The sequence below is a fragment of the Hibiscus syriacus genome, unplaced genomic scaffold, assembly GCF_006381635.1.
Source record: "Hibiscus syriacus cultivar Baekdansim isolate YM2019G1 unplaced genomic scaffold, ASM638163v2 tig00110988_pilon, whole genome shotgun sequence".
Lineage (NCBI taxonomy): Eukaryota > Viridiplantae > Streptophyta > Magnoliopsida > Malvales > Malvaceae > Hibiscus > Hibiscus syriacus.
In genome coordinates, this window is record NW_024062942.1 from 53,501 (window position 1) to 78,791 (window position 25,291).

The 25,291-nt window shown below is 36.6% G+C and overlaps 1 protein-coding gene and 1 pseudogene across 1 annotated transcript; both read right to left on the bottom strand.

Annotated features, from left to right (window-relative positions):
* Positions 1–1,175: 1,175 nt before the first annotated feature.
* On the bottom strand, positions 1,176–9,553 carry LOC120149037 (annotated as a pseudogene).
* A 5,296-nt stretch (positions 9,554–14,849) lies between these two features.
* LOC120148952 (ethylene-responsive transcription factor ERF003-like) lies at positions 14,850–15,590 on the bottom strand. The gene is made up of 2 exons (XM_039161910.1): positions 15,439–15,590; positions 14,850–15,345 (listed from the first exon to the last, which is right to left on the bottom strand). The coding sequence occupies exons 1-2, from the start codon at positions 15,519–15,521 to the stop codon at positions 14,889–14,891; spliced, it is 540 nt and encodes a 179-aa protein (XP_039017841.1). The 5' UTR covers positions 15,522–15,590; the 3' UTR covers positions 14,850–14,888.
* Between the last annotated feature and the right edge of the window lie 9,701 nt (positions 15,591–25,291).

Sequence of the window (25,291 nt, forward strand, 5' to 3'; positions counted from 1 at the left end):
TTCTCCCATTTGCTTGGCCATGGCTTCTTGACCTACAAGCAAATTTTTGAACTCAACAAGCGATGGCTGTGTCGGCCATCCCTGTACAGCGGCAACAAACCCTCGATATTCGGGTCTCAAACCATGGAAAATTATTCTTTTTATCCTGGCTTCCCCAATAGCAGCTGTCGGATCTAATTTTGAAATTTCGCGACATATCGACTTCACCTTGTGAAAGTATTGGGCAACCGCCATGTCGCGTTGCGCCATTGATAGAAGTTCATTCTCGAGAAGTTGCAATTTTGTATCGTTCCTCTTCGAAAAGAGTGTAACAAAAGTGTCCCATGCTTCCTTTGGTGTTTTAGCATCCCGAATGTGCTCCAACATTTCTTCTTCAATTGTGGTCTTTAAAGCAAACATTGATTTGCCTGCTTTAATTTTGTACTTTCGCAAGATTCCATTGGCATCTTCTGTTGCCGGTTGTGTAACTTCACCACCACCGACAACCTCCCAAAGGTCTTGACCTTGTAAGTATGACTCCATACATGTTGCCCACGTGTTGTAGTTTTTGTTGTTGAGCTTCTTGATCCCTCCAACTACTTGAAGATCACCCATCTTAACGGCAAGGCTTTGACTACACCGAATAAGCTTGAGTAACAAACGTGCAGAGTACTAAATTACTCTAAACACAAAGAAGCTCCACAAGGTTTGTAATAACCCCGACAATAACTTAAGAAATATTTTCTGATGTGGAAGATCAGTTAAAAACTGCAGCCACAGAGCATACTCAGAATTTCAAGAGACCTTAAAAACGTGGATCTGATACCAATTGTTGAATCAAAATAGAGTAAAAACTCTAATTGATCGAGAAGAAGAAAAAACTCTTTAGAATAATCTCACAAAATTGCAAAAGGGAAGAACTCTTAAGAAAGCTTTCAAATGCTTATAATTAAGCTTTGATTGTTGGATGATAAAACTTAAATACAAGTATGGTATTTATAGGTTACAAGAAACAATCTAAACCACTCATTAAAATAAGCACTAAATAATCTAAACCATTGAAATTAAAACATGAGAAAAATACTTAATTTTCACCTAACTAAATTGATGTAAGCAATGACATCAAAACTAAATTGATGTAAGCAATGACATCAAATTAATTTAGGTGTGAATTTATTTAGGCTAATATTGAATTTTCAACATACTTCAGTACGCTTCTTGGCTTGTTCGGCGATCTCCGACAACTCTCGGTAGCTGCTCTTCTCATTCAAGATTTCTTCAGTTCCGGGAGCCTGTAATCCGTGAAGGGTCCGTTGTGCCGTAGCCCATTGTGCTTCCCTCTTTCCCTTTCCATAATCCTTCTTTGTTGTGAAAGCGGTCTATGTATGATGTGTGCAAATATGAAAGGGATGGTCAATATCAAAAAGAGAAAAACAACTTTCATTCATTGTTTCAGTTTTCATTAAAGGTAAATGGTTTTGCATACCTTGTTCTGAAGAAGATTATCCCAGGCCTTTCCGCTTAACGAATACCGGGTTATGAACTTGAGAACATCGAGTGGGAAGTAGGCAATTAAACTGTAGAGCCAAATGACACCCCCAACCCATCCAATGCTTTTAATTCTAGCGAATTCCCATTGTGCATAACAGAAAGCACAGTAGCCACCTTAGAAAGTTGAACACCAGACAAAAAAATATCAGTCAGCTATTCTTGTATAAGAATTCTGCAATGATGTCAAGCAACCGGGATTGGAATTTTAAAGAACTCACCAATTGTGCTAGAATGAAAGCAACCACTAGCAAGAGACCGGGGCGCTCGATAAAAGACCAGCTCTGAGAACGAGTGACAAAGATGAGTGCCTGGCTCACGATACTCACTTGGAGATAGCTGCTGTAAGTTCATCCTGATTGTTCCGAATGGATTTTACCCCCAAACTTCAACTGCAATAATGATAAACCTTTAATGGTTGCTTTGTGGTTCATAGTATGGCTTCAAGGAGAATGTAAAGAGTTCTTTTTCTTACCGAAAAGAAATCGGATTTGTTAGCAGCCCAGAAGAAAAGAACAGTCATGCAGGCAAGATAGGTTCCAAGGACAACGCCAGTGGCAAAGATCTCCTTGAGCTTCCATGAGTCAGGCACAGGAGATGGCTTAACCCTGTCCTTGGAGATGGTCATAATAGTTCCGTCGTTGAGTATAGCAATGATCAAAACCATGAAAGGGGAGAAGTCAAACTTCCAAATTAGAGCAAGCAGCATGAAACCGAGCACGATACGGATAGTGATGGAGACGGCATAGATGGTATAGTTTTTCATTCCCTGGAAAATTTCTCTGCTTGTTAGAACAGCACTAACAATCACACTCAGTCCAGGTTCTGATAATTCTATATCTGATGCACTTCGAGCAGCATCGGTTGCATCATCGACTGCTATTCCAATGTCTGCCTTCTTAAGGGCTGGTGCATCATTCACACCATCTCCGGTCATGCCACAAATATGTTTCCTTTCTTGTAGCCTCTTCACAATCTCATATTTGTGCTCTGGATGGTAAGTTCATTAGTTAGGACAAGACTAGGATGATAGTTTTTTTTATAGAAAACAAATTGTTTATCAATTCAATTACCTGGGAAAACTCCAGCAAATCCATCAGCCTTTTCAAAAAGCTCATTAACGTCGACTGTGTCGACTCTTTCATCTTTATTTTGGCCAAGGAGTGAAGATTATGGATACATGTTGGTTCCCATGCCAAGCCTCCTACCCGTTTCCTTACCAATCGCCAACTGATCACCAGTTATCATCTTGACATTGACACCAAGATGGAGTGCACGACTAATTGTCTCGGCACTATCATGTCTTGGAGGATCGAAAAGAGGCAAAAGACCCACAAACTCCAAGAGACTTTCTGGGCTGTCCTTGGTTTTCTCGGGAACAGTCTAAAAATCCAAACAAGTTTGTTCCACCATAAGCTTTTCTTCCAATTGCATCTTAAAATAAAACATAAATATGAAGAAAAACCGCATACAAACTCACTTGTATAGCCACACCAAGAGAACGAAGTCCACGATCAGCAAATTTATCAATGATATCATGAGCTTTCTTCTTCACGTCTTCTCGAAGGACGCAGAGTTCAATAATCTGATAGAGATGTCAGGTAAAGATCAGAAGCAAAAAAGCAAAGCCAAGAAGAGAAAAATGTTGTACAAGCTGCTGCTGTTTATTACCTGCTCTGGTGCACCTTTGCTGACTCGATGCCAGGAGCCATCAGAGTCAATATATGTCATGGCTGTACGCTTGTCAACCGGGTTAAAAGGGAAGAAATGCACCTCAGTGATACCCTATCTAGCCTGTATATAAAATGTAAGAGTTATTTGCATAACATGAACTAGATTCAGATTCCATCAGAAAGGCTTTGCAGTCCTAAACTGAAAGGACTAAAAAAAATTAATGGAAATGGATTGAGATACACAAGCAATAATAGTTTACCTCCTTGGGGTCACCTACCATTCCAACAATGGGGCATTAATAGCATCTTGGTTCTCAACCCTAGAGGCCCTTGCGGCGAGTAAAGAAGCATTTCCTTATCAACCCTTTGCAAATACCTGAAATTTCAGTTTTATGATCAATGAGTTATGGTTTTTGAAGAAATGAATTATTTCTTTGATTAACTTGGTATGTTACGGTTCTTAGTTAATGATTGCTTTTGAATGTGAATCCGTAAAATAACCAGGTTTTTTTCAATAATTTCCATCGAATTCATAGACCAACCTCAACCATGCTCGTCTACAGTAATCTTGTTTAAAGTAAGTGTCCCAGTCTTGTCACTGCAGAGTACATCCATTCCTGCCATTTCCTCAATAGCTGTCATTCTCTTTGTAATAGCTCCTTGTTGAGAAAGCCGGTGAGACCTGATGGCCATCGTGACTGATAAAACTGTTGGCATGGCGATAGGAATCCCTCCAATGAGAAGAACCAAGAGATTATCAATTCCATTCCTATATTTTCGACGTTGGATCGGATACATCACTATAATCTCAATGAACATGCCCAATGCAATTGAGCATATGCAGAAGTTCCCGATTGCTGTCAGCACCTGATCAATCAATTACCATGCAGCGCACACATCACTGTTAGGAAATAAACCAAGTACAAGTAATTTTCCCTATAACCAGATTAGTGAGAATGCGAAATAAAAGCGGAAAAATAATACCCGAAATTTGATAACGGAGTTCAGCCAATTTATGCTTACGTCTCCGGACTGCTGCAGATCTTTTACTAAGAGAAAATTTACAGGTGTTTACACAACACACTTGAGAGAGAACTAGAAGATTTTGGGATGATTTTGAAGCTAAATGAGCTAGGGTATTTATAGTTAAAACTTAGGGACTAATATTGTAATTAAAAATAAAAATATTTTGGGCAGCCCCCCTCCCCAATTTGTTTTAGCAGCCGGCTGCTACTTAGCAGCCCAACTTGTTCTTTAATTTTCAACAATCTCCCACTTGAAGACTGATTTCAATCTGTCTTCACACCTCGATCGATGCAGCAGTATTTCTGGTCTTTTATTCTAGCATGCCAACTGAAGCTGAACACAACTTCAGTTTGTCCGTAGTTACCGTCTTTGTTAACATGTCTGCTGGATTTTGAGCTCCACTGATCTTTTCAAGTTTCAAAATCCCATCTTCCAGAAGAGACCGGATAAAATGATATCGCAATTGTATGTGCTTCGTCCTGGAATGAAAAGACGGATTCTTCGCTAGATGGATAGCACTTTGACTGTCGCAATACAAGACATTGTTTTCTTGTTTCTTGCCTAACTCATTCAAGAAACTTTGGAGCCAGACCATCTCTTTGCTAGCTTCCGTAACAGCGACATATTCTGCTTCGTTGTGGAGAGAGCAACTATCTTCTGTAGTTGAGAAACCCAACTCACTGCGGTTCCTCCTAGAGTATAGACATACCCTGTAGTGCTTCTTCTGATGTCAACATTTCCGGCTAAGTCAGCATCTACATAGCCTGTCAGTATCGTATCTCCACCTTTGAAACAAAGTGCTTTGTTTGTGGTACCTCGCAGATATCTGAGGATCCATTTGACTGCTTCCCAGTGTATTTTGCCTGGATTATTCATGTACCTGCTAACAGCTCCCACGGCTTGAGCAATATCTGGTCTGGTACAAACCATGGCATACATCAGACTTCCAATGCTGAGGCATACGGCACCTTCACCATGTGTGCACGTTCTTCCTCCGTCTTTGGTGACTGTTCTTTGGAGAGTCTGAAATGAACACCTAAAGGTGTATTTACTGGTTTAGCATCTTGCATGTTGAACCTGGAGAGTACTTTGTTGATGTACTCAGCCTGTGATAACATCAAAGTCCCCGACTTTGTGTCTCTTTGATCCTCATCCCAAGAATCTGCTTTGCAGCGCCCAGATCCTTCATAGCAAACTGCTTCGACAATTTTTGCTTTAAGTGTATAATCTCTTGCATGTTGAGCCTGCAACGAGCATGTCATCAACGTACAATAATAAAATAATGAAGCTGTTGTCGAACCTCTTGATGTAACAACAATGATCTGCTTGGCATCTGGTAAAACCACTACTACCCATGAACTATCGAACTTCTTGTACCACTGTCTAGGAGCTTGTTTTAAACCATACAAGCTCTTCTTCAACCTGCATACCAGTTTTCTTGCCTGCCTCTATGAAGCCTTCTGGCTGCCTCATATAGATTTCTTCCTCCAATCACCATGAAGGAAAGCTGTCTTTACATCTAACTGCTCAAGATGTAAATTTTCTGCAGCTACAATTTTCAACACCAGTCTGATTGTAGACAGTTTCACGACTGGAGAGAAAATTTCATTGTAATCAATACCTTCTTTTTGCTGAAAGCCTTTGACAACCAATCTTGCTTTGTAACGTTTGCTCCCATCGTGCTCTTCTTTGATCCTGTAAATCCACTTGTTATGGAGCGCTCTCTTGCCTGGTGGTAATTCAGCTAATTCCCACGTCTGATTTGACATAAGCGAGTCCATCTCATCTTTCATGGAAGACTCCCACTTGACTGAATCCTCCACTTGCATTGCTTCATCATAGCACTCTGGTTCACCATTGTCAGTCAGCAACAAGTAGTGTAAAGAAGGAGAATACCGTTGGGTTGGTTTAGGAATTCTGGAGGAGCGTCTCAGTTCTGGTGTGCCTGGTTCTTCTTGAACTGCTTCAGGATTGATCTGAACATCATTTCTAGAAATCTCCTCGAACTCAGCAAATTCCTTTGTTTCAGCTTCGGTATTACTTGATTCTGCGGTTGATCTATCTTTGTACATCACATTTTCATTGAAAATGACGTCTCTGCTTCTGATGATCTTCCGATTTTCATAGTCCCAAAACCGGTAACCGAACTCATCACCGCCATAACCAACAAAGACGCATTTGTTGGACTTGGCATCAAGTTTACTTCTTTCAGCAGAGTTTATGTGTACATAAGAAATACAACCAAACACCCTTAAGTGTGAAAGGTTTATTTCTTTCTTGCTCCAAGCTTCCTCTGGTATTCCGCCATCCAAAGGAACTGAGGGCCCACGGTTGATCAAGTAAGCTGCAGTGTTGATTGCTTCAGCCCATAGAAATTTGGGCAAGCCGGCATGTATCCTCATACTTCTGGCACGTTCATTCAGAGTTCTGTTCATGCGCTCTGCTACACCATTATGTTGCGGTGTCTTGGGAACTGTTTCTCCATCTTGATCCCATTGTTTGCGCAGAAATCTCTGAATCTACTGTCTCTGTACTCTCCTCCATTGTCAGACCTCAACCGCTTGACTTTCAAACCAGTCTCATTTTCCACCATGGCCTTCCATTTTCTGAAGATATCGAAGACTTCTGATTTCTTCTTCAGAAAATAAACCCACACCTTCCTTGTTGAATCATCGATGAAGGTGACATAATATAGTGAGCCTGCAAGAGATGGAACTGGGGATGGTCCCCATACATCAGTATGAACCAATTCTAACCTTTCTGCCTTGGGTGTCTTTCCAATCTTTGCAAAACTGACTTTCTTTTGTTTGCCAAAGATGCAATCCTCGCATAGTCCGACATCTACATTTTTTAGATCCGGCAGCTTCCCTTTTGACAAAAGTGTCTTCATCCCTTTCTCGCTCATATGGCCAAGCCTTTGGTGCCATAGGTTTGATTTTCCATCAGCATCTGCTACTGCAATGATATTCTCTAAATTTGAGGTTACATAGAGAGTACCAGTCTTCTTACCACGAGCAATGACGAGTGTCCTTTGGTAATCTTCCATTCACAACCTGAAAAGGTTGTACTATATCCTTCTCCATCAAGCTGTCCAACAGAAATCAGATTTCTTTTGAGGCCAGGAATATGTCTCACTCCTGTCAGCTTCCAGGTGGTCTGGTTTGGCAGCTTTAGTCGGATATCTCCTTTTCCGACGATCTTCAAGGTTTCATCATCAGCAAGATGAACCTTCCCAAAATCACCACTGATATAGTTCTCCATGATTTCTTGGCATGGGGTGGAGTGGAAAGATGCCCCTGAATCCAAGATCCATGATTCAATCGGACTGTTGACGCTTAGAATCATGGCATCACCTGTCTCCTCTGTCACGTTGGCAGATTCCTGTGCACCGGTATCTTTCTTCAGTGCTCGGCAATCTCTTTTAAAGTGACCTTTCTTGCCACAATTATAACAGGTAAAATCTTTCTTTCCCGTTCTGGATTTTTCCCGTCTGGATTTGGATCTGCCACGATTTGAATTTCTTTCTGAAGTTCTCCCTCTGTACTCCGTGTGCAAGGCTGAGGAGGTTGATGCTTCACCTGATTCTCTCCGTCGAATTTCTTCGCTCAGTACCAGATCCCGAACATCGTCGAATTTCAATTTACTATTTCCCGACGAGCTGCTAACTGCTGTAACAGTAGCATTCCAACTGTCTGGTAGAGATGATAAGAGAATTAAAGCTCGAACTTCATCATCGAATTCAATTTCCACAGAACTCAACTGGGTTGTGATTGTGTTGAGTTCATTCAGGTGTTGAGCCACTGATGCCCCTTCCGTCATCCGCAAATTGAATAATCGCCTCATCAAGTGAACTTTGTTTGAGGCCGATGGCTTCTCATACATACTGGAGAGAGCTGCCATAAGACCTGCCGTGGTCTTTTCCTTTGCTATGTTGAAAGCAACATTTCGGGACAACGTCAGTCGGATAACTCCGAGGGCTTGTCTGTCGAGAAGAGCCCAGTCTTCATTCTTCATGCCATCTGGTTGCTTTCCTGAAAGAGGTTGATATAGATTTTCTGATACAGAAATCTTCAATCTGCATCTTCCAAAAGCCAAAGTCCGCACCATCGAACTTTTCAATTTTCACCTTCCCTTCGTCTGCAGCCATCGCTCCCACTCGAATCTGGCTTCGTTTGGATCGTTTCTGACAATTTCTGCGAACCGCCGTGTATTAGAATACCTCCGTCGACAAACTCGTATCGCCGACCGAATTTCACTATTCACGAAATTCACTATTCACGTGAATAGTAATGAATAGTAACCTCGCAGAAAATTGACAAAATTCACAACCAAAAGCTCTGATTACCAGTTGTTAGGAAATAAACCAAGTACAAGTAATTTCCCTATAACCAGATTAGTGAGAATGCGAAATAAAAGCGGAAAAATAATACCCGAAATTTGATAACGGAGTTCAGCCAATTTATGCTTACGTCTCCGGACTGCTGCAGATCTTTTACTAAGAGAAAATTTACAGGTGTTTACACAACACACTTGAGAGAGAACTAGAAGATTTTGGGATGATTTTGAAGCTAAATGAGCTAGGGTATTTATAGTTAAAACTTAGGGACTAATATTGTAATTAAAAATAAAAATATTTTGGGCAGCCCCCCTCCCCAATTTGTTTTAGCAGCCGGCTGCTACTTAGCAGCCCAACTTGTTCTTTAATTTTCAACAATCACTACATCAGATACAAATGAAGGACATAGCTGCAGAATTATAAGCTTGTGTGAACTTATAATCTTGTTAGATTACCTTCTGGAAGTGCCCTACGTTGTTGGTGCTATCTACCAGGTGAGCAGCTTTACCAAAGAAGGTATGAACGTCAGTAGCGATAACAACAGCCTCAAGCTCACCTTGCTTGACAGTAGAACCCGAGTATAACCCATCACCTGGGTTCTTGTTTACCGGCAAAGACTCACCAGTTACAGCAGATTGATCGACCTTGAGCGAATCACCTTCGAGGAGACGAGCATCTGCCGGGATAATATCTCCCAATTTGATGCTGATGATATCTCCGGGTACCAAGATCGCAGCTTCTTGCTCACCCCATTTCCCATTTCGTAAGACCTATATAAGCCATTCAAATGAAACATCAGCTCAAGTATGCAGAATATGCTTGTGTCGTCCAATTAATGATGTAAACAAGCTTAAGCCACCTTGGTTTTGGGAGCAAGACCAGCCATAAGTGCGGCAGCAGCATTGCCCGCATTGTTCTCTTCAATGAAACTGATGGTGGAGTTAATGATAAGCAATGCGGTGATACCAACGAAATCTTGCCAATCTGAGGGCTTGCCCTGCATTTTTTTTTTGTTTATTGAGTTAAAAGATTTGTTTATCAAACTGCAATGCAAGTGCTAGAAAAGAGAAGGATGAATACTCCTCCATTGGCCAAAGCAATGGCCATGATTGCTGCAATCTTCATAACCCATGAGAGAGGATTCCACATGAAACCCAAGAACTTCAAAAGCTTGCTTTCCAGTTTGAAATTTATTCAACACTAATAAACTCCTCTCCACATTTATATATCTATTAATATATATATATATATATATGTGTGTGAGAATGGAAAAAAAATGGGGAAACAGAATAGCAAAACTTACACTCTTTCTCTTCTCTTCGAGTTTGTTCGTGCCAAAGATTTGCAGTCTCTTCAGTCCTTCCTCGGTGATCAAGCCTTCCTTGGTTCATTTCAACAGCTCAAACACTTCTTGAACGGGAATTCGCTCCTACAACCACACACAAAACCATCAAACAATCCTGTGTTTGCAAATACTCCCAAATATATATATTTCCTTACAAGATCGACATTCTCGTTCTTGATTTCCTGCAAAGAGTCGTCTATGTCCACCATCTTTTTTTTTTTTGGCTCTTGTTTTCACAGTGAATCAGTTAGTGTTATATCAAAACAAAGCTACTAACTTGGAGTCTTATTTAAAGCTTTTTTAATGACTCTTTCTCTTCCAAAAGAATTGTTGTTTTTTTTTTTGGATTTGGATTTTGTTTGTTAGTAAAATACTGAACTTGTTTGACAAATCACACAGCTTGAATGATTAAGTGAGAGTTGGAGTAAATATATATACGAATCCAGTGTACCCTAAAAATAACCCGAAAACTAAACGATCGATGGAGCGCGATTCTCTTTCGTTGTAGAAATCGTAACGCAAAAGGGGGCGTTGCATGCCATCAATCATGCGGTGAATGGATCTTTGTATAGGACAAATTATCTTTACATTCTTTTGGAAAGAAAAAAAATTAAAAATTAAAATAATCTTTTTATTCTAAATATTTTTTAACTGAATTTATTTTCTCCGTCTTTATCACGCGTGTAAAAACTAAGTGATTATTTTAAGATTTTCTTACACTTATTTTTTATTTAAATAATTAAATATATTTAAGTTTTTAACAAAAAAAAAAAAGTCTTATTAGCTAGAAACATTCTAATCGGTCGGAGCATTTAGTTTCTCGGAATATCTAAGAGAGAATTATTTATTATAATGATAAATCATAAAATTATTTTTCTCACTTTGTGATTAACTTTTTCTATTGCACTTTCAGTTTTTCTATTTTGCTCACTGAGTTTTATAGATTAAATTATTTTTCTCATTTTGTGATTAACTTTTTCACGGTGTTATAATATGACACAAGCATCAAAACGACATCGTTTTGAAAAACTCAAATATACACCAAAATGAAGTGTTTCAAATCCTTTTCTTTCCTCCTAATTTTTCTCTCTATTTTGTAAATAAGGTGATCGATTGTCGCCGGCGGTCACCATGTCATTTTTTATTCCAATCTACCATCGTTGATAGTGGTGGTTCGGTCTCAAAGTTCAGTGAGTAAAATAGAAAACTTGAAAGTAGGACTAGTAAAATAGGAGAAAAAATAAAATTCAATGAGGAATGGTGTAATTGACCATTATCATAATATAACATTATTTGACACATTATTACCAATATTATAATATCTAAATTTTATAAAATTATTCTTATGATATATTTTCTGATATTTTAACGTCTAATGTTAAACTAAAATTATTTATATGAAAATTTATAAAATTATTTTCATTATATTATATAAGTTTTATAATATTTTTTATTTTAAATATTCTTGAAATATTTATAAAATTTATAAAAAATTAAAAAATTAATCATGTGATGTAAATTATTCGACCGTTAATATCTGATATTAAATCAAGATTTGGTTTTTCTCGATCATTGCTTAATATATTATCTCATCATATTTATGTTCAATCGGATAGAGACAGATATTTATCTTAAAAGAACTATTCTTTTTAAAAGATTAAAAAATGTAATCATCAATATTGTACATATGTATTGTACTTTTAAATTTGTAAAACAATTAAAAATAATAATTTTAAAAAATGTTTGGGTGATAAAAATAAGTCCCATGATTTATCATTGAGCATGAGTAGATTAATAAAACGAAAGCAATCATTTTTATTGTATTTAAAAAATAATTAAAAAATATTTAGAGTCATAAATAATCTCGATTATTAATCTTAGCTTAAATGGACGTAGAAAATATATTCCACAATGGAAATTAATAAGCTTATTTTAGCCAATTAATTATTTAATTTTAGTCAATGATTAAAAAGATTAAATAAATTTAATTTATAAAAAAAAATTGTTAGTAGAATTTCATACTCAACCTCTAATCAAGGTATTGATGATTCTGGATTAATAAACTAAAATACTATAAAATAATAAAAACTCCGTCTTTTTCTATTATAAAATACTTTAAAAATTTTAATTAAAATTCATTTATGTTTAATTTTTTAATAAAACATATTAATTTACAGGATATTTTATGTAAAACAGAAATGATTTCACTATATCTGTTTTTAAAAATATGATTTATATTAGAGACGAATGTGGTGTTTTTCCAAAAAAATCACCGGTAACCAGTATATTTATCGATCTAACACCGGTCAGATTATATTTTTCGATCTAACACCCATAGTAGTAAAGCGCGCTCCCTGCCCCGCTCTATATGCTGATTTGGCGCCACGTGGGGTATAGCGTGCCCCCTATACCGAGTTATACGCTGACATGACTTACACGTGGGTATAGCGCGACCCCTAATTTGTGCTATAACTGTTTATCTGACACGTGGGGTATAGTTCGGTACAGGGGGCGCGCTATACCTTTAATTACCCCCCAATCCTCCCTATAAATACCACATCCTCTATTACTTTCATCACACCATATTCTCTCAAATATTCTCAAATACTCTCTCTATTTAAGGTATGTTTTATAATATTTTTAATATTATGTATTTAATTTATTTAAGCATTTTACTTTATTTAATACTCTAGACTGAACAAAATTACGGATATTGTAATTTTTTATAGCCATCACCACTTCTTCTTTGCTTGAAAACTCCATGCCTAAATATAACTCACCATTATTTATTGATGAGTAATATCCATAGTCACCGAGATGATGCATATCCGCAAATTCTGGCCCATACATTGCACCATAATCAGCTTCATACATGTGTGCAGGAGGGTCAGTTTGTGCCACATTTCCTGGAACTTCATCATCATCGGAGTTGAATTGCGGTGATTCTGTGTGAATGAATAGTCCAGTCTCAGCACCATCCGCACCAGGCTCACGAAGCGGTTCTTCTGGTGGGGATGATAGTTCCTCCATGCTCTCCACATTTAGGTCGAAGAACCTACTACTTGCACGCCTTCCCCTTGAACTGGAAGGCATATCGACATTGAGATCGAAAAAGCTCGCAGTCGAATGCCTCCCCCTGGAGCTTGAAGCCATCGTGTCAAATGGAAACTGCACAGATGGTTGCGTCGATGGCATCTCCGTATGGTCAAAGAAATTTGCAGATGAATGCCTTCCCCTTGAACTGGACGCGGTGTTGCCATACAGATTGTTCGTGGACCCACCTTAGTACATATCATAAGGAGTTGCGGATGAATGTCTCCCCATTATGACATTAAAATCATTACACATTACTGTAGTCGGGCTGTCAACTTGATCAACTTGTTCAGCCAGCCCATAGTGGGAGCTTAAAGATTGACCCCGAATAGCACGCACTTGAACAAAATGTGCATACATCTCAATAGCGGTGTCTGAATAATTACTTTGAGCTTCAATCATCATTTGAACATCATCATTGTTCGAAAGTTCAAACGTTATATAAGTTAATGGCAACAATGATGTTGGAAATCTGTACTGCAACGACGACATTCTTCTACTACTTCCAACATGAATCTTCCTCGAAATCTTCGTTATCAGCTCCTCAAGAGTTATGTTTCTCTTTAATGATATTTTAACACGCTCATTTGATACGAAAACAACGCCGGTTTCATATTCTCGAATTTCACCATCATAATAAATAATAGCTGAAAGTCACGTCATTCTTTGAGTTTAAAAGTGCGACAATATTATATCTGCAAAAAAAAAAACTGAAACAAACCTGATTAAATAAATTATATATGAACGAAAATATAACACAATAAATTTTTTACACATCAACGTAAATAATTTAAATAATATAATTTTATATTATTACTTGTACCGAAAAACTATTTTTACGTATGCTCCTGCTTTTCAATTTTACAAACATAAAAAATAATTGAAAATAATTAGTATAATATTTTTTTTTCAAATAATCATAATAAACATTAAGTGTAATAAAAAAAATTATAACAAAATTTATAACGAAAAATCGCACGAACTTCTAAATCAAATATGAGAAAATTACCAGAATTATTACTCGTTGACGGAATTGTTGTATTAATTTATAAGTTAGAGGAGAGAGATGTGAGGAGATGTAAGAAACTTAACGGGAGCGAAGGGTATTTATAACCATATAAGGCGCGGTACCTGTACCGCGCTATATGTAATTATTCAGATAAAGGTATAACGTGGACTAGGGTCCGCGCTAAATATAATTCAAACCCAGGTATAGCGTTGAGCAGGGGCAGCGCTATACCCCTACGTGGCGTATAGCGCGGATCAGGGGCCGTGCTATACCCACGTGTAAGCTATGTCATCGTATAGTGTGATACAATGAGTGCGCTTTAATGCTACGGGTGTTAGATCGGGAAATATAATATGATCGGTAAATATACCGATCACCGGTGATTTTTTAGGAAAAAACGCCGACGAATGTAGTATTTTATGTTGGGTGTGAAATTAAAAAGTTATATTAAAAATTTAATGATGTTAAATTATATCATTAATGAAAAATACAAAAAATATTTAAATTATGGGAGAATTTAAAACTTTTGAGAAGTGTGACCGCAATACAACACTCGTTTGATTTATCTTTGACTAATGTGATGTATAATTATGATCAATAAATGAACGTTATTTAAAAAATTAATCAAAATAAAGGTTAGATTAAAATAATTTTATCAGTACTTTTCATTATAAAAAAACATAGATTTATTTTAAAAGAACTATTCTTTACTTCCCAAAGAATTATACTCGGGCTTTATTCCATTAATGTATTCACACTACTTCATGCAAATCAACCATTGCATATGTAGCATATATCAAATCTAATCCCCTAATAAATAGGAAATAAATAAATAAAAAAGAAGCAATTCCATTAACACGTATGGGAAATGCTTGCATTTTAGACAAAGGTTGAACCTACAGGACAAAGTTCAATAGATCCATAATGAAGCAATTCCTCTATCATCTGCTCTACATCATCATCTTCCAGTGGGATGAACTGTTCTTCACTCCCAACTTGACTTTCTTCGTTTCCTTCCCAATTGTTCTCCGGATGCCGCCAGCAATCGGTTCCTTCAATATTGCTTCCGGGAACAGCAGAAGTTTGACATTGTGTTGTTGCATAAGAGTCTTTTGCTGCATTTTTCTTAGCCAGCTGCAGTGCTGCCATGTGACATTTATGTAACTTAGCTGCCAAGGTAGCCGAGAGAAGCGTTGATGAAGAAGATTGGGTGTTATTGGGATTGTATGGGAAATTGGTTCGTGCTTTGGCCCCGCACATAAACCTTGCCGCCTCGTCATACGCTCTTGCTGCATCCTCTGCCGTTTCAAATGTGCCTAGCCATATTCTAGTCTTCCTGCAAACACAGAAGACACGGTTTTCTCATTAAGGAAAGAATGTGAAAATAATCAAAAAGTAGAGAAAGAAAAAACAGTTTAGAGGAAAGTACAAGATGGGGTGTCGAATTTCAGAGACCCAAGAGCCCCAATGTCTTTGGCGAACGCCACGGAATCGCTGTTGAGGTCCTCCCATGCTGGTTTTTTTTTTAATGAGAAACGTAAGTGTTTGTGTTATGTCTGAGGGAGAACAAAGGCGAGACGAAAATGAGCAGAGAAGAAAGGGAAGGGGAGTTGTGAAGTGGGAGAGCCGAGGAGCTTATATACAAGCTTCTTTGGCGGCATTCTGAAACTAGCGAATATTGATGATTGATCAACATAAGTATAATAGGCCCCACAATGGGTACTTTCTCTTTTTTCCTCTACTTTTGTTTTTATCTCTTTTTACACGAGGAACTATACTTTTTCCTCTATTTCCCCCACTTTTTCATTGGTCGACTCATTATATACACACGAATGTAGGAATAAATTGTTGGATTAAAATCCATATCAATGTACACAAATGTATAATGTATAATGTTATCATAAAGAATGATACAAAATTAAGTGACCATTTATGTTATATGTGTCATGAGTACTAAAGTGTCATGAAATTAAAGTGTAGATATCTTAATTTGTATTTATAGTTCGATGAGGGCAGAATTATAAATACTTAATAGATTGACTTAATATTCGATCTATATAAATAGGTAGTGGTTCCAAGAAATAGGTTAACTTGTATTACTTTTATCTCGTCAGAGAGTTTTTACGACAAGAGCAAACCCTATCACAACCAAAGAAAGACTAAATATTTTTATTTATCAATTAATTCAAGTACGCTTCCGCAAATCTATGATTTGATCTTGGTTTATTTTCGTATTTTTATTATTTTATTCTAACTAGTGGTGTCATCACCAAATTATGTTGAATCATTAAGAATCAATTGAGTTTAATATTTATGGTCAAGAGATTAAAATTTTCATATGTTTTCTTTTTCTATTTGATTGGTTGTCATGATATTCAATCGGTTATTATATTGTAATTGTTGAGAAATTAATTGTGTTCCCTGATCTTGAATTGAGTGCCTTAATAGCAATTCTTCAAATACGTTTTTTCCTTTGTTGTTAATGGATTGGATTCGACTTCATTTACCTTGTTGAATTTTTTATGGGTAAAGTATAGTAATGGTCACTAAACTTTTCTAAAGCTTTCATTTAGGTCCCCCAACTTTTAAAACTTGCAATACAGTCTCCCAACATTTAGTCCGTTTGCAATATAGTCCCCCAATATTTAGTCTGTTTGCAATATGGTCCCTGACCGTTTGATGCCGTTACACTGCCATTAGTACATTTTCAATATGGTCACTAAACTTTTCAGGCACTTGCATTTAGGTCCCCTAACTTTTAAAACTTGGAACACAATCCTAAATTTCATTTTAAACCCCAAATTCCTTTTCAATCTCGAATTTCCTTTTTCGCTTTTATCTTCTCATTTCCAGCACAACATTTTAGTCGGGGATGCATGAGAAATTCTAATATAACTTTGAATTATATGGGGGTGTTGACTTGAATAAGGGTCCATTGAGAGAAGACACGACCAAGGGATTATCGGGACTATCAACGATTCAAGGTGTAATGTTAGATATATGTCATCTCAGGTGAAGCATAGATGTTTGATGAAATGCTTGTGAGAAAAAAATGGGGTTAGAAATGCAGAGTTGACAAATACTACTAAGGTGAAGTAAATATCATTGTTGAAAGTCACCAATAAAACTGGAATTATTTTGTATAAATGACATATAATAATTTCTTCGTTTAATCCCTATGCTTAAAGATTTTCCAATAGATGATCAAATATAATGAAATCCCAAACAGTGCATTCACCTCTCAGTCTCTTTCGTAACTCGAAAGACATTATGACAGGGTCAAGTAGTTGCTCCAAATATAGTATGTTGTCATGATGCCTTTCGAGTTGCGTGCATGTAGAATTATCTTCTAAAGCCATAATTCAATATAATTCAACTGTAAAATTTCCAAAACATGTAAAAAAAATTAATTCGTTCACGATATATCAGTCCCATAATCAACATGAACTTATTAAAAAGAATAGGAGCTCATAGGACGCCGAAAACTATAGGTCGGATCAATACAATTCCCAGTAAACAAGTACCAACAGTCTCTTGGATCGAGCATGGAGATTTCACTATGTCGATACTCACAACCAATTCCCTGATGTAAAGAAAAACCTAACAAGAAGATCAAAAATATTTACCCTAGTACCCTATTTCACTTCTATTCTGATGGACTGAATATCTTTCATAAGGAGTACTAAAAATTTTGATTAAGAAGAAAGAAAGAAAATTAGATGGTTTTGGTTCAAGACTAACACTGAATATCCAGATCATTGACATGCAGTTCCAGAAACATAAAAATTTCAACAAAAAAACACACAATGCGAGCTGAAAATGAGAAAGTGCGAAAGAGGAAAAGCTTACTTTCGGATAGCCTAAAAGAGAAAATAAATACATTCTTGCAAGTGAGGGGAGAGGCTAATAAATAAAATGCAATCGGTTTTGCGTTCAAGCAATTCTTCCTCCATTTTTTTCTTTGTAAATAAAAAGCTGAAAGACAGAGCACTGCTTGGGTTTACAATTTTACATGGCGGAAAATTGAAGAACAAAAACCAAACGAGAGGTGAATGCACTGTTTGGGATTTCATTATATTTGATCATCTATTGGAAAATCTTTAAGCATAGGGATTAAACGAAGAAATTATTATATGTCATTTATACAAAATAATTCCAGTTTTATTGGTGACTTTCAACAATGATATTTACTTCACCTTAGTAGTATTTGTCAACTCTGCATTTCTAACCCCATTTTTTTCTCACAAGCATTTCACCGAACATCTATGCTTCACCTGAGATGACCTGTATCTAGCATTACACCTTGAATCGTTGATGGTCCTGATAGTCCCTTGGTCGGGTCTTCTCTCAATGGACCCTTATTCAAGTCAACACCTCCACATAATTCAAGTCAACACCTCCACATAATTCAAGTCAATACCTCCACATAATTCAAAAGTTAGATTAGAATTTCCCATGCACCCCCGACTGAAAAGTTACGCTAGAAATGAGAAGAGAGAAACGAAAAAGGAAATTCGAGATCGAAAAGGAATTTAGGGTTTAGAATGAAATTTAAAACTGTGTTATAAGTTTTAAAAGTTGGGGGACCTAAATGCAAGTGCCTGAAAAGTTCAGTGATCATATTGTAAATGAACTAACAATAGTGTAACGGCATCAAACGGTTGGGGACCATATTGCAAACAGATTATATGTTGGGGATCATATTGCAAACGGACTAAATGTTGGGAGACTGTATTGTAAGTTTTAAAAGTTGGGGGACCTAAATGAAATCTTTAGAAAAGTTCAATGACCATTTCTATACTTTACTATTTTTTAATTGATGAAAGTGTCACATTCACTTTTATATTGGACCATATTAGTGTGTTAAAAAAGTTCATTATGTATGCATTGCTTTGATGTAAACTATGTTTTTTTTTTTAATTTCTTAAAAATTACGAGACATTAGAAGTATGCTTGATCCAAGTTGAATGCTTGGGTATTGTCATCTTTATTAGTGTCTTACAAGATTGAATATACATATTTGGTTTTGGTTTATTGAATCATGTTTTAATTTGATTTGGTGAATCCATAATTATGAAATTCTTGAGAAGTAGTTAAATATTTAGATTTTTGGTTTCTAATAACATCATTTAGATAATCTTATTATGAATTACTTTAGAAACCATGACGTGATTAGAAAAATCAATTTTGGTTTTTGACTATTATGTATATGGAATATATATTTGGCATTGAAAAATCTTAAGGTTGTACATTTGTCAGGAAACATATGTTGCCCTAGTGAGAGATTGTTAGATTAAAATCCATATAAAGTGGGCACATATGTATAATGTTATCATAAAGTATGACACAAAATTAAGTGACCAATTATGTTATATGCGCCATGGGTACTAAAGTGTCATGGAATTAAAGTGTAGATATCGTAAGTTATATTTATAATATAATGAGGGGCAAAATAAATACTTAATAGATTGACCTAATAGTCAATCTATATAAATAGGTAATGGTCCCCAAGAAATAGATTAACTTGTATTACTCTTATCCCGTCAAAGAGTTTTTATGGCAAGAACAAACCTATATTCTTGGAAGATCACAATCGAAAAACTCGAAGATTTCAACCTATCAATTAATTCAGGTACGTTTCCACAAATCTAATATTTCTTGTTCTTGATGATTTTGTATGATTTGATCATGGTTTATTTTCATATTTATTATGATTTGGTTAACATAAATATCACTACAAAGTTGTTGACACCAGATTTTTATTTTTTTCATATAGATAATATGATTAGAGATTCTGATTAAGTTTCATATGCAATTTTTTCGATAAGCAAGGAAATAAAACGAACAACTAATCTAACTAATTTCGTCTAAAATACATTCTTCTGCCTCTACCAAGTGACTTCTTCAGGAACTGATGTGAAGATTTGAATTCTTCCCCATTGAAATTGTTTTCGTTTTGCCATACAGTCTGCTAATCTGTTTCCTTTCCGATGAACATGATTGACCTTGATTTCCAATTCATTTTCTAGCATCTTTTGGACATGTTGCCCTGTCGAGAGATCCAACTTCTTATTCTCCTTCCTGTGGATGTTCATCCATACCTCTTTATTATCTACCTCGAGAATCAGCTTCCTGGTTCCTTGCTCCCATGCTCTTTTTAAACCTTCAAACACCCCTCAGTATTCGACCTCTAGGACTGAACATGAGCCAATCATTTTGTGGAATCCTCATTGCCAATGTCCTTTATCATCTCTCAACATTCCCCCACAAGAAGTTTGTCCGTTTGAGTTATCTGAAGGCTTCATCTGTGTTTAACTTAAACCAGCCAAGTAGGGGTGGTGTCTACCTCGCTTGTGTCCTATCCGAATAACCTTTACATTTCTTTGTTTGTTGCTCTGGCTATGGTTGATTATGTGACTAACCGATTGTTGTGTTCCAAAACCGATTCCCTCTCTATGGCTTCTGGATCAAATATCCGTTTGTTACTATACTTCCAATGAACCACATGATTGCTCCAAAGAGTGTATCCCATGATTCCCCATTCGCCACATATTGTGTAGGGTTAGCAAGGTTCTGAAAGATCCAATCTTTCAGATTTCTCGTGAAGAAATCAGTATTCTTCTCCTTCTTGATGAGCATATTCCATAACGTACTGGCTATTGGACATTGTCTCAACACTTGGTCAGCGTCCTCCCATGTAACTCCGTAACTTGTGCAGCTTACGTCGACTGCGAAGTGCCGTCTGACTTGTTCACCATTGGTTAGGATAACTTCCTTTGACACAAGCCACAAGAAAATTTTAATTCGTTGTGGCCTGTTGTATTGGGTAATTTCCTTCCAAACTCACTTCCTCCCCTCTTGGCTGAATAATGTGTGATTCACATGCTGATTTTGTTGTGAATTTCATGACATTTTTTCATTTTCAGCCTAGAGAGTCTCCACAGAATGATGGAAGTGAAGGTTTAACTGCCATCAATTTTGTAAGAACCAAGAATGGTAGTACAGGTTCAAGTTTCCTCCATTTCCACTCTCCTTCATTATCAATAATAGATGTTACTGATACATTTCCCATATCATGAGGAGGCGAGCCTGTATGATGGTTTATTAAAGAACCTATATCGTGTAGCCATGAATCCTGCCAGAATTTTACTTAATGGCCATTGCTTACATTCCAAAATACCTCATTACATAAGTCCTCCCATATTTTGTCCAGTTCTCGCCGGAGGTTAAAACAACTAGATTTTTTAATGTTGTATGGTAGGATTCCTTGCCATTTGTATTTTGTTCTTAAAAGTTTGGCCAGCTTCATTATTTTTTAGTAGTTGGAATGCGATTTTCAATAGGAACTCTTCATTATGTTGAGTTAGATTTCTCAGCCCCATGCCACCTTTTGTAGGAGGAATATATAATTCATCCTAACTAATTGTTAGAAATCAAACTTGATTTCTATAATGTTGAAAATACGCATATGACAAATAGTTGGCAGCATGGAAATCAAACCTGAAAGTAAAAAAATACGGCTATGGAAAATTGAAGAGTATTGTAGAAGCATATGAGTTACTTAGCAACAAAAGACTTTGAAAAGTCAAAGGAAATCCTCTAGTAAGGAATTATAAGGCGGCATGAAGAATGTAGAACCAACTATACGTCTGTTTAATTAGCTTATAATTATATGCAATGTAAGGAAAAAATACAAGTGAGAAAAATAAATATGATTGAAAGCTTAGAAAAGCTAGAGAGAATTTGAGAGAGCTTAGCAAAGCTTTGATTAGTGGGGTAACGTATTTTGTTTCGAATTAATAATTTTTCGAGTTATATAAATTATCGAGTGCCCACCTACGCTTCCAACAAGTGGCCTCAGAGCTTGGTTCGAGTTTAACGTGGTGGAGAAGATGGCCAACATGATTCAACCTCAAATCCTGAAATTGACAAAGACAAATTATGGAAATTGGAGCATTCAAATGAAGGCGTTACTAGGCTCCCAAGATTGTTGGGATATCATCGAGGATGGTTACACCGAGCCTGAAAATGCAGCAGCAGCAGCAGAAGCAGTCCTGACCAATGAAGAAAAGAAGTGAAGGAATCCCGAAAAAAAGATAAAAGAACGTTGTTCTTTATTTTTCAAGGAGTAGACGAATCTACCTTTGAAAAATTTTCTGATGCGAAGAACGCAAAACAAGCGTGGGAGATTTTGTAAAAATCTATACAAGGTGTCGAAAAAGCAAAGAAGGTACGCTTACAAACACTTAGAGCTGAGTTTGAGATGTTAAAAATGAAAAATACGGAAAACATCGATGATTATATTAGCCATGTGAAAGCGGTAATGAATGAAATGAAAAGAAATGGTGAATCACTCGACCATGTTAGAGTGATGGAAAAAAAATTGCTGTCATTAACAAGAAAATTCGATTACGTGGTTGTGGCAATCGAAAAATCAAAAGATTTATCCCAAATTTCGATTGATGAGCTTGTGGGTTTACTTCAAGCCCATGAACAGAAAATGAAACAAAATGAAGATTCTGAAAATTTGGAGCAAGCTCTACAAAGCAAGATGAATGTCAACGAAGGAGAAGCTAGTAGTAGCTATACACGAGGACGAGGAATTAGTGGTGGTTATCGTGGTAGATACAGAGGAGGACGAGGAACTCGTGGACGTGGTGGTCGATCATATGACACCGATCAAATAAGTGAAAACAATCCAACATCAGGTCGTGGACGAGGATTCAAAGGCCGAGGTAGAGACATATATCAACAAGGAAATAAGTCCCAGAAAATGAAGAATCTATTGGTGATGATAAGCGGAGAAAAGTTCGGAATGAAAAATCAAGTTTGAGGAGGAGTGTTAGAAATCAAACTTGATTTCTATAATGTTGAAAATATACATATGACAAATAGTTGGCAACATGGAAATCAAACTTGAAAGTCAAAAAATACGGTTATGGAAAATTGAAGAGTATTGTAGAAGCATATGAGTTACTTAGCAACAAAAGACTTTGAAAAGTCAAAGGAAATCCTCCAGTAAGGAATTATAAGTCGTCATGAAGAATGTAGAACCAACTATACGTCTGTTTAATTAGCTTATAAATATATGCAATGTATGAGATATAATACAAGAGAAGGAATATGAGGAAAAACTTAGAAAAGCAATAATGAGAGATAGCTTAGCAAAGCTATTAGAGAGAGAGGGTGAAGCTTAACAAAGCTTAAAATAACAAGGTTATGTTTGTAAACTAGCCGTAGCTAGTGTTATAGTGTTGTAATATTGTAATATTGTGGTAATATCGTTGTAATGTATTTTACCTCGTATTAATAAAGTGCGAGTTATATAAATTATCGAGTGCCCACCTATGCTTCCAACACTAATCAAGTGGGTTCCTCTTTTTTCTATCGAGTGACCTCATATGAAGCATTTGATAATTCTTTCGATTTCCAAACACGTGCCTTTAGGATGTATGTGGATTGCATCGTGTATGAGGGTATTGCAGATTATAGTACTACCTTGTCTAGTGTAATTCGTCCTGCTAATGATAATTGCTTTGCTTTCCAACCAGATAACTTTCCTTGTATTTTTTGGATCAGGTAGTGGTATGTTTTCCTGGTCATCTTCCCATGAATTATTGGAACACATACGTATTTACCTAGGTTATTTACCTCCTTCAAGCCGAATTCCCTGCTTATATTTGATCAAATATTTTTCCGGTACATTCCTTGAGAACATGTTTTGTCCTCGATACTAATTTTCTTACCAGATGCTAGACAAAATTTGTCAAGCACTTTCTTGATTAATGGGCCATTCGTATTTGTCTTCAGAAAATAGTATCATATCGTCCGTAAAAAATAAGTACGAGATTTATGGGCCATTCGTATTTGTTCAAAAATGTTTCCAATGCCCATTTTGTACTTATTGATTAATGGCTTGCGTGAGCCTTTCCATGCACATGACAAAAATGTATGGGGACAATGGATCTCCTTGTATTCCTCGGGATGGCTTGAAAGATTTAGTTGTGGATCCATTCCATAAGGTTTGTGTAAATACAGAGGATACATATTGCATGATCTTCACTCGTAATTCTAGCGGAATTTCGATGTCTTGTAGAGTGTCCTCGATAAATGGCCACTCAATTTTGTTATAGGCTTTTTCAATGTCAATTTTTATGGCCATTCATCCTTTCTTACCTGATTTCTTCCGCATTGAGTGCACAATTTCTTGTGTGATTATGATGTTGTCGGTAATCAAACGTCCTGGAACAAAGCTAACTTGTGTATGGGATATCCACTCCGGTAAATATGGCTTGATTCGATTTACCAGAATTTTGGTAATTATTTTGTAGAGTACTCCACATAGAATTATAGGGCAGTATTGGCTCAAATATTCAGGTGACGTAGTTTTCGAGAGCAGAACGAGGAGATTGCGATTTTGGTGATCTTCTAGTGGATCACCATTAAAGAAGCCTTGGATTAATTGACATACTGAATCCCTCACCAGCTGCCAATTGTGTTGATAAAATATCGCATGCATACCATCCACCCCTGGTGCCTTCCAAGGATTCATTGCGAATACCACATCCTTTATTTCCTTCTTAGTAACTGGTAATAGCGTCCCATCTTTTTGTTGTGGTTAATATGCGGAAAGTTTCCTTGAATTTTGTACCGTTTACCATATACTCCAAAGCTTGTAAATAATTCTTGGCAAAAGTTTATCACCGACTCTTTTAATTTTTCTTGATCTGAGCACCGCTCGTTTTCCAGTGTTTTAAGAGCCACTATCGTATTTCTTCGTCTCCTATTCATCGTTGATGCATGAAAGAATCGAGTATTCTTGTCACCGTGTAGTAACCAATTATTCCTTGTTTTTTGAAACAGATGTATTCTTCTTTCTCTAAGACAACATCTAATTCACCACGAAGTTATTTTTCTAATTCAATTAGAAAATCTGAATGCTTCTTTTCCAGTGCCTTCTCAATGCATCTTAGTCGTGCCAAGAGCTTCTTTTTCTTGCTACCAATATGGACAAAAGTTTCTTTGTTCCATAACAAAACTTTAGATTTGAACACCTCAATGTTTGAAATTACATCTTTCTCTTTATCCCAGCTTGCTTCTAAAAGTTGTTTGAATAATGGGTGATTATTCCATGCTGCCAAGAAATGAAATGGTGGGTTTGTTGAAGTCTCACCTGCCTCGGATTAGAGCAGTATATGGCTATGATCAGAACCCCTTCTTTCAAGATGTAAAACTAAGGAATCAAGGAATTAACGTAACCATCCTTCATTGATTAGGAACCC